We start from the raw sequence: 9,857 nt of genomic DNA on the forward strand, positions 1-9,857 counted from the left end.
GTTTTGTTTTGCTTTTGTAATGTGGGCAAGTTTCATTTGTGGATCTTTGCAAACTAAATTGTCTATAATTTGTTTTACTTATGATTTTGGATTATAATTTTCTAATAATACGATGAACTACTTGTTGTGTGACTGTAATCTATTTAAGGTGTGGCATCATTGTTAAGTGTGGTTTTATTTACTTCATTGTTATTTAAGGGTAAATTTGAGAATAAACATATATCAAACAAATGAATTCACTTTGCATGTATTTCAATTACAATATTTATTAAACATAGCAAACAATATATTGTTATCTTACAAAGAAAATAAATGCAAGGAAAGATTTTGCAAAGGAACAACTTTGCATAGAAAGTATTTCCCTGCAAAGCACCAAACAAGCTCTAAATACATTCTTATCACCAGCAACATACAAACACAAATTTGAATTATTTACCAAATTTCCCCTTGGCATGCTATTTATTTATTTATTATTATTATTTTCCCCCAAATCTTGTAATGTATTGCAATTATTATTAAAATTGTTGATTTTCAATAATTTGATATGGGCTTGTAAAAGTTTCATATAAAATGACCACAAATTCAAATTTATAACTATTTTTATATTTTTTGCATTTTTATTAATAATTAAAAAATGCCTATTTTGGATCATTATCCATGTTCTTTCTTCCTTTGTGTTTTATGGTCTAGCATTTTTTTAATAGATAATATATTTTTTTATTAAATAATAATAATTAAAATATCAAATCACAATAAACAAACTAAAACGACTAAGTTTTATTCATACATGAAGTACAACAAGCAACATAGACAAGAATAACATGAAGAATATAAATCTCATAAATAAAAAAATCAAAATAAACCCATGAAACCAAAATTAAATGAGGATCACAATAAACAAACTAGAAGGAGGATGTTTTATTCATACATGAAGTACAACAAACAACATAGACAAGAATAACAAGAACAATATAAATCTCATACAAAAAATAAAATTAAAAATCAACCCCTGAAACCAAAATTAAATGAGGATAAAAATGAAAAAAAAAAAATTACAAGAAATTCATAGATTGAGTAGAATAAGAAACAATAAGGATGATGGAGATGATGAGAGTTAATGGTGCCTGAATCCAACTTCCTTTTAATGACCCTGTTCCTGATGGAATAACGCTATTTGATCCTCCGCCTACGTAAGTAACATTAATATATGTTCATTAAAATCTCATAATATATTTTAATCATAAAAAATTTTAAAGAAATATAATTCATATATATATATACCTGATGGAGTAGTTGGAGTTGAAGGTGAGTTTGGGGAAGATGAAGGTCCTCCACTAGCTGCCATGAAAGCATATTCAATGTTTAATAGTGTTTTTTTATATATAAATATATACTGAAATCAAACTTATATTTTGTATAATTAGTTGAAGAGAATTTTCTTTGTGCCTCTGGGGAAAAAAGTTCAGTAGTCAATCATTTAATCAATTAGGGGGAAAAAATTGTATTCTTAATTAGAATTTTATAGTGGCATATATAAATAAATCCAATGATTAACAAGACTAACATATAAAATTATTTCCTAATATTCTTTAGTATATATATATATATATACACTCTATTTTTGTTATTTCTTAAGCTTGTATTGATATATATATAATTATGTTATTTTCAACACACTAGCTTTCCCCGTAATAATATCATTTATCTTATTCGATTATATCTTAATATAATGCAAAGATGAGCACCATTTTAGTTATATATATTTTCATAACTAAATCTATGAATTTTTCATATATAATTTGATTTCAAAACCAGCTTAAGCCGACTTCCGTTGTTAATCTATTATAATTAATATTAATCTATTAGAAAAAAAATAAAATAAAATACCAACTGTCATATTATAACTGTAATCTGTATTTTGTAGTTTTTTATAACAAAAAATAATAATACGGTACTTACCATTGCAAAGACTAGTCGACGGAGTGTTGATGCTGCATAAGCCTGGAAGTCCGAGAGCCCGAGTCTGGTTAATGGTAAGGCCAGATGAAGAGAAAGTACCATTGAGGAGCAAGCACAAGCACAGAGGTTGAGATTGAACAACAGAAGCAAGAGGAGTGCAACATGAGTTTGATGGTTTTGACTCATTCCCTGTGATGTAGTTTAAACATGGCACCAAATTTGCAAGCTCTGAAGTGCATGAATTGCTTGAAGTCTGTGCCATTGTTTCCATGTTGCTACTACTAAACATCCAAACAAGGGCAAAGATCAAAAGGATTTGCATCAATCTTGGAGCCATTAATTGATTGATGGATTAAATGAGGGTAATAATAGTAATAATGGGAATGGTGGGTGTGCTTAATTTGAGCTTGAGTGATGGAGGAGATGAGATTAGAGGGAGTGTTTTATAAGGAGTTGGGTTTAAGTTTAGGTGAGCAACTCCTCCAACTCTCTAACTAATTCTATGTTTGTTAATGTTTTGTTTAACTAACAATTTTGACTTGACTTCTTGTATTTATGAAATGTTTTTTTTTTTCTGGGAAATCTATAAAATAATTCTTTCATGTAAAACTTATTTGTAAAATGCTTAATTCAAAATATATTATTAAATGTTTGTTTATGGATAATAATGGGTGTTTCGGAGGGGAAAAATTTTGACTTGAAAGTGGCACGCTGAGATTAAAAAAACATAAGTCCGTAAAAAAAATTATAATTTGATAAGCAAAGTAATTGGAGGGATTAGTTAGTCAAATTGAAAATAATTTTCACTAAAAAATAATTAAAATATATAATTTATTAAATTAATTAATTAGATATATATGCATATCAAAAGTGTTTAAGAAAGTTTATAGTTACTTAAAAAACACTTGCTAAAAAGTTTTTTTTTTATAGAATAATTAATATTTTGTCCGAACTAGTTTAGAAGTTGTCTTAAAAATTGGTGGGCCAAAGAAGAGAAAAAAATATATCTACGTTTAAGACATATGTAAACAAAACACAATTCTTTTGACATGTCATGAAAACCTCAATTAAAATATTAAAGACATGTCAGATAATAATCTAATATATGTAAACAAAACACAGTTCTTTTGACATGTCATGAAAACCTCAATTAAAATATTAAAGACATGTTATATAATAATCAAATAGGTCTCAACTTTGTGGTTTGAACAAATCACAAAATAATTCACTGCAGTAAAGGTTTCAGATCAATATAACTTTGCATTTCATATATATATATATATATATATATGATCTGAATTACAGAATAACTGCAAAAGAGAAAGAAATAAAAACCACAAAAGTTACAGCATGCCATCCTTCTTTAATCTTCATAATTTCTGCTGAGCTATCAGTGAAGTTTGACTGAGGAGCAATGTAATTCATGCTGGAATTTGGCTCCTCTTTCACTGTTAAATTAGACACAATTCCAACACTTGGTGCAACTGCTTGTGATGAAGAAGAACTCATCTCAATCCCTGAAAATCAAATCAAGTTCAAACAATGTCACATATATATACACACACACACACACATATAATCAGTTCGAATAATCTTATATATGAACCTTGGCAAACTGATAGAGAAGGAGAAGCTAAGTGACAACCAAGGAATGGTAACTCTAGTGATAAATTTAAGAGAGGAGAAATAGAAGCCATGAAGTTGAGATTAGGCGAAGATAATATTGAACAAAAACATCGATAACCAGCTGATATCGCGAGACTTATAGCATTGCAGCAAACTTCATTTTCACTTGTGTTCTTCTCTTGCATGCTCAAACATGGACCAAGTTGATCCACTCTGAAATCACACGCATTGATCACTTGACCTTTCAATAGTGTGTGTGTGATGCTTTGTGTTAGAAGAACAAGAAGAACAAGATTGATTTTTGATAACATTTTTGGTTCTAAATGTGTGACCATTGAAATGGAACTGAGAGTTTATATTGTTCAACTTTTGTAAAAATATCATTGCTTCTGTATTTTTATGGTCTTGATTGGAAGGGACGGTAAGTATGTAAAGCATGACATAACTGAAACACTAATATAACATTCAGATTAAACTTTTGTTTATTGCTTTTCAATTGAATAATGTGGTAAAATAATCTCATTGGTTCTTACTGAGTGAACTCAAGAGACAAATGCTTAAATATAGGAATTAGACTAAACTACTACTTAAATGATGTAATCAAACACCACCAAACATAATGGAAAATATCAATCAATTATTAATTGTCAGATTTCTGGTTTGGTGTGCTATTTGTTGTCTTTTCTAATGATATGGGGGGAATTATACATTCTTAATTGAGGTATGGTCATTATCATAATTATTAATACCTTAATCAATCTTATGACAACTACCAAGCGTGAGTAAAGGACCAATAATTCACATGACATGGAGTTGATACAAATCACTGATTAATTGTTTTGGTTTTCACAAAATCAAACAATTTGGAAGTTAACAAGTGATTGAGAATCAAATACCTCAAAAATAGTTTACTCTGTTTTATTTTAAAATAAATCAATATCACTATCTAATATTGTTCAGTGGAATAAGAATATAAAAGTAGGAATAAGAGCTTATTCTTAGAATAACAACAAAAACAATGTATACATTGCATGAGATTGCAAAGAAGGCAATTGGAAGTGACCCAATGTTTCTCATACATGACCTTAAAACCAAAATTTGAGGACAATCCCAAGACCCAAACTGTGAATGAAAACATCCTTGGAGAAATTCAACAGCCTCCCTCCATTGGAGACCAAAAAAGAAGGTGAAGAACAACTGGAAGAAGAACACTAACAAAAAAGAAAGATGCATAAACCATAACAGTTTCAGACTACTATAAAAACCAATCAAATTTACAAAACAAAACTCCGTAGTGTTTGCTAGAGGGGACGCATTTGCTCTGCCAAGGACTTGTCGTCTGTAACTTCTTCGTCGAAGAGCATCTCTTGGTATCGGCATTCTCTGCTGCAGAATGCTTTCTCACCTCTGAGACATCAAAAGTTCAAGAAATAATAACATCATCAATGAAATGTTTGATCGATCAAACCAAATTTCAATCTTGATTTCAATGTTTGCTTTCAAGCCATTAATCATAACTATTTGGTATTGGTTAACAAAAAGTTTAACCGCTGACTGTCAGCTGCTCAGCACACAAAGGTAATAAGACATGGGACACTGAAAGCAATGACTGTTATTCTAGTTTTGTGGATATGGTTCTAAGAATAATGGCTTCATCACAAAAGCTAGGAAACATAGAATTTTCAACAATGCTAAGGCATCTAAATAACAAAGATTTGCATTGTAGCAACTTTAAATAACTCACCCATACATGAAGATGTCCTTCCCATGACCAAGATTCTTCTTGCAAGCATAACAAAAGCTAAAGAAATCATCAGAAGGATACACAGTTCGATCGGCCATCGATTGAAGGAATCCATCGCCGCAGCTCTCCACGATGCAGTTATCGAATATATGAGTTGTCTTTGGGTTTGGGCCATGAGAGATGATACAAGTGTAGTCCTCAGACAACTCCATATCTCTCGGCGAGAAGCAGCCGGAGAAAATACGAGGAGTGGCCGGAGGTGGAGAGTAAAGAGCCAGCTGAGAGTCCTTAGTCTTGATGCCAAATTCTATAGGAGAATTAGGAGACTCCACAGAACAAGTAGGAGAAATTGGACCGGAATTGATGGAAGGGACTTGGATTTTCAACTGTGATCCAAAGAGAACCATTCGGCTATCTTGTTTTGAGGACTTGTCATTGGCTTTCTCATTAGTTAGAGCATCAATGATGCCAAGTCCAATAGCCTTAGAGTCTCCATTGTCCCAAGGGTGGTGATGCTTGTTGCTTTCTAGAGGAACATTGGTTTCATTGACTGGTTTTCTAGGATTTCTATCGGAGAAGAAGGGGTTGCCAATGGAGGAGAAGGGCTTGGTTTCAAGTATGGAAGTGGGACTCATGGCGGCAGGCTCCATGTCGGTGAATCCTTTTGAAGAGAAGCCGACAAAGAGTCTGGGAGAAGGGAAGAGAGAAGAGGATGCCATTCTATTGTATTTTCCAGTAGGTGATTGGAGACTTTGTTTGCTGCTGCTGCTGCTGCTGCTGCTCACTGCTCTTGATCTCTTCTTCAGCATCAGAAATCAAGTTTGGACACTGAGAATGAGTACAATGGTGAATGGATTTGTTGATATTTTTTATGCTAATAAATAAAGTTCAGAAATAAAAAGGAAAAGATCTATCTTTTCTTCTAATTTGATTAACTATTGAAATTGAAAACAACAACACTTTGTTGCTGATGAACAGGATCACAAAAAGAGAAGACACTTCTGCTAATTTAAGCTACTATTGACATTGAAAGCAAAAAAAGTGATCAAAAGTCTTGTTATAAAGAACAAGATCACAAAAGAGTACAGAGATTTCCACTAATTAAAGCTAATATCAACATGTAAAAAGAAAAGAAACATAAGCAATCAAGAGTAAGTACTGCAAATATACGACTAGTGTTTGCTTCTGATGAACAGGATCACAAAAAGGTAAGAAATTTCTGAAATTTAAAAAAAGAAAAAGAAAAAGAAAATAAATTCACAAAAAATTAACAGAGATTTTCACAAATTTAAGCTTCAAGCGAGAACCGCCCCAAGATTGAAACTGAAAAACAAGAAAAATTCAGAAATCAAAAGCTCACCTGAACTGATTTCACTAATCACCTCAAAAGATCATCAACAAAAACCCAAAGCTTGAACCTTTCTCTCCCTTTATAAGATCATTCTCACTCTAAACTCCAAACCCCGTTAACCTAATTCCTTCCACCCAAAAGATCAAACCTTTCCACACTTTTCCACTTTCTCAAAGAATAATATACAAGAAAAAGATCAAACACAACCAATCAAACCCTTCTCCTTACTCCTCACTACCTCCACACACACACACACAATGAACTAACTCCTCTTTGATCACTGAAAACTCAAAAAGCTCACACCTTTGCCTCACCTCCCACTTTCCCTTCCAATTCTTACAATATTCAGCGAATATCCCAGCTCCGAAACCCTCCCTCTCTCTGTGAAATCTCTCTAATGGCGGTCACAGAGCCAGAGAAGGAGCTGGTGACGCATACCTGCTAAAGCAAAGCGCTGAAGACTAAATTTAAAGACAGAGAATCAAAAAACTAATAACGACACCAACAACAACATCAACACAGTAAATTAAATCAAAATTTTATTTAATAATAAATAAATACATATATATATTTATATATAATAACAAAAAGAGATGGTGATGTCTTTGGTTTTCCTTTGTTGGTTTTCCCAAAACCTCCCATTCTTCATTCTGCTCACTCGCGGTAAGCTTACGCTTTTCTGGAATAAGTTTCATTGACCAGCCCATAAATACTACAAGTCTAGAATAGTCATTCAATGGGGTGGTATGCTCACCGCGAGTGAGTCTAGTTGAAAGACGATGGGTTCAGTCGGACCCATGTAATTACTGAAGAATTTTTTTAAACCAAGTTGATAATGATTTTGATTTTTTTTTTAATTTTGTAAGAGATAATTAATTTTAAAAAAAAATTAAAAAAGCTACTCGAAAACCATCCATAATTATAAAGTGGTGTATGAAACTGGTTCATTTGTTTGATGAACCGGTTAATAGACCGAACCAATTGTCGATCAAGAGACCATTTCACGGATTCCCCCCCTGCAGATTCGTACGGTCCTATCTGGGTCCCATCCTAAGATTCCTAACCCACAGTTCTCATTAAATTTCTATTCCCATCCCTACCCCTACCCTTCCTCCCTATTTACTTTCTTGACACTTTTTAGCAATTTGAACCCGGCTCTGCATATTTGTTTTTCATTTGGCTTGAGTGGCATTTTCGTAGTTTAACCTTTCAATGAGGGTAAAAAAGGCCATCCACAATTTACGATCCCGAGGCAGGGTTTGTCCATTAGCTAAATGACCATTATACCCCTGGAGGAGCCCACCACGCGTGCCATTGAACAGGTGCCTACCTGCCACGTGCCTCCACGGAACAGCATATTACTGTACACGTGTACGGCTGTGTCAGCGCGCCCCCCGAGCGCGCCCCATTGCGTGGCCTGTGGGCCCCAGGACCAAAAGCCTCAAAGCAAGCGTGGGTGTAATAATAATTAATTAAATTAAGTAATTAATTAGTTGATTAATTAATTAAAAACAATTAAAATATGGAAAAATAAATAAATAAATAAAAATAAATAGTGCATTCAAATGAGGGGAAATGACACCTATCCGTGAGACAGGGTCTTTAATGGTTCTATTTTTTCACATTTATTTATATTTTCACTATTTTAATGTTGCTTTGCCCTGCCCAAGAAATTTCCTTCCTTTTTTATGGATTCTTCAACTTAATTTAATGCTTGCTTTCTCACCATTATTGTCTGCCTAGGCTTATAATTCATCCTATTTTTATTATTATTTTCTATGCACATAGAGAGACAGAGAGAGGGGGCGGTGGGCTTTTATTGTTTGTAATTATGGTGGTATTTAATATAAGATTTTGAGTTATATGCTAAATTAATGAGTCTGTATTAGGTAAATAATTATTTATAAATTTTTATTTATGCATTAAATAATGTATATTGAAATAAATAATTTTATCTAATAATGAGTTCAATTGTTTTTTATTATTTTTATTTATGATTTTTATACTCAGATTGACTGTGATGTCGTTTTATATGCTTTATATTTTTTTGTTATGGTTATAAATTTCATGTTTCTTTATGGCCACATCTTTAAGCAAAGATTTTCATGGAGAACCCTCCAGAAGGTGCTTATAAATATTTTAAAAATAAATAAATAAATAAAAGGTGCCATTGATAACTGATTGTTTATTTATTAATATGAGATAAATGTTTATAAATGATTTATGAAAAGTACATACTTAGCGACATAAGGTTGAGCCAAATAAATGAGTTTTAACTTTCTAGTATGCCGAGGAAGTAACAAAAATGATTCAGAAAAGTTTATGATCAACCTAAACATAGGTTATATCTACGTGATAATTTGAAGTCGTCCCGAGAGATGATACTGTTCAATTTTTTCCTAGAGTTGTTTCTATTTAACTTTTAATTTTTATTTGTTTTTATATCCATATCTAGTGGATGGTTTTTTCTATATTTTTTTATTTTATTTTTATATTTTGTTATTGTTTGTCTTGCCACTCTCTTATCCCATGTAACTCTTGTATTTTTTTTTTATTATTATTAATTTATGTGATTTATTAATTTTACAAAATAAATAAATAAATAAGAATTAGGGTTTACGGTTTTTTTTTAATTTTATGTTTTTGGTCTAGGGTTAGATCCCATGAAGTGGTTCATAGGTGATCAAAGTGTAGGTAATGCCATCATCCTTTTGTGTGGAATAGTTACCTTTATACAAAAAAAAATGATTCTAAGATAAAGTTTTAGGGAAGCGGGAATACATCATCAAAATTTTCATAAAAAGGGGGACCTAACATATGATACACATTTTGTATTTCAATTTTGCTTTTAGTTTTTTACTACCTCAAACTTATGCCATGAAATTATATTTTGAAAAATGGTAATTTGGTATAGGGTGTGCATTTAATTTTTTTTTTTAGAAGTTTATATGGTCATTAAAATAATTAATAATCTAATAAATAAAAAAATCAGATTAGTAATTGATTTTTTTTTTGTTAAATAAAGTTTGTATCAAATTTACCTAGATGAATATTAGATACAATAAAAAAAATAATTTTGTAAATATTTTCACATTTTATATATTCACCGAAATATTAAAATGAGGAGAAAGATCAAGTAAAATTCCTTTAAAAAATCATTGATCATATTATTAATTG

The 9,857-nt window shown here is 31.4% G+C and overlaps 3 protein-coding genes across 3 annotated transcripts; all 3 read right to left on the reverse strand.

Moving 5' to 3' along the window:
* Positions 1–894: 894 nt before the first annotated feature.
* On the reverse strand, positions 895–2,363 carry LOC120250152 (non-specific lipid transfer protein GPI-anchored 19-like). Its single transcript, XM_039258936.1, has 3 exons — positions 1,960–2,363; positions 1,282–1,338; positions 895–1,186 (listed from the first exon to the last, which is right to left on the reverse strand). Exons 1-3 carry the CDS (start codon positions 2,294–2,296, stop codon positions 1,053–1,055), a joined length of 528 nt encoding a protein of 175 aa, XP_039114870.1. The 5' UTR covers positions 2,297–2,363; the 3' UTR covers positions 895–1,052.
* Positions 2,364–3,154: 791 nt separating this feature from the next.
* Positions 3,155–4,391, reverse strand: LOC120250501. Its single transcript, XM_039259323.1, has 2 exons — positions 3,566–4,391; positions 3,155–3,476 (listed from the first exon to the last, which is right to left on the reverse strand). Exons 1-2 carry the CDS (start codon positions 3,918–3,920, stop codon positions 3,259–3,261), a joined length of 573 nt encoding a protein of 190 aa, XP_039115257.1. The 5' UTR covers positions 3,921–4,391; the 3' UTR covers positions 3,155–3,258.
* A 167-nt stretch (positions 4,392–4,558) lies between these two features.
* Positions 4,559–7,154, reverse strand: LOC120249906 (FCS-Like Zinc finger 8-like). The gene is made up of 3 exons (XM_039258616.1): positions 6,690–7,154; positions 5,330–6,157; positions 4,559–4,992 (listed from the first exon to the last, which is right to left on the reverse strand). The coding sequence occupies exons 2-3, from the start codon at positions 6,136–6,138 to the stop codon at positions 4,887–4,889; spliced, it is 915 nt and encodes a 304-aa protein (XP_039114550.1). The 5' UTR covers positions 6,139–6,157; positions 6,690–7,154; the 3' UTR covers positions 4,559–4,886.
* Between the last annotated feature and the right edge of the window lie 2,703 nt (positions 7,155–9,857).

Source organism: Dioscorea cayenensis, chromosome 19 (assembly GCF_009730915.1).
Source record: "Dioscorea cayenensis subsp. rotundata cultivar TDr96_F1 chromosome 19, TDr96_F1_v2_PseudoChromosome.rev07_lg8_w22 25.fasta, whole genome shotgun sequence".
Taxonomy (NCBI): Eukaryota; Viridiplantae; Streptophyta; class Magnoliopsida; order Dioscoreales; family Dioscoreaceae; genus Dioscorea; species Dioscorea cayenensis.

Coding starts and splice junctions, on each gene's coding strand:
- LOC120250152 (XM_039258936.1), bottom strand. CDS start 2,296: ATGGCTCCAAGATTGATGCAAATCCTTTTGATCTTTGCCCTTGTTTGG. Junction 1,339..1,959: donor GTCGACTAGTCTTTGCAATG/GTAAGTACCGTA, acceptor CTTTCATGGCAG/CTAGTGGAGGACCTTCATCT. Junction 1,187..1,281: donor AACTCCAACTACTCCATCAG/GTATATATATAT, acceptor TTACTTACGTAG/GCGGAGGATCAAATAGCGTT.
- LOC120250501 (XM_039259323.1), bottom strand. CDS start 3,920: ATGGTCACACATTTAGAACCAAAAATGTTATCAAAAATCAATCTTGTT. Junction 3,477..3,565: donor TTCTCTATCAGTTTGCCAAG/GTTCATATATAA, acceptor TTTGATTTTCAG/GGATTGAGATGAGTTCTTCT.
- LOC120249906 (XM_039258616.1), bottom strand. CDS start 6,138: ATGCTGAAGAAGAGATCAAGAGCAGTGAGCAGCAGCAGCAGCAGCAGC. Junction 4,993..5,329: donor AAGGACATCTTCATGTATGG/GTGAGTTATTTA, acceptor TTGATGTCTCAG/AGGTGAGAAAGCATTCTGCA.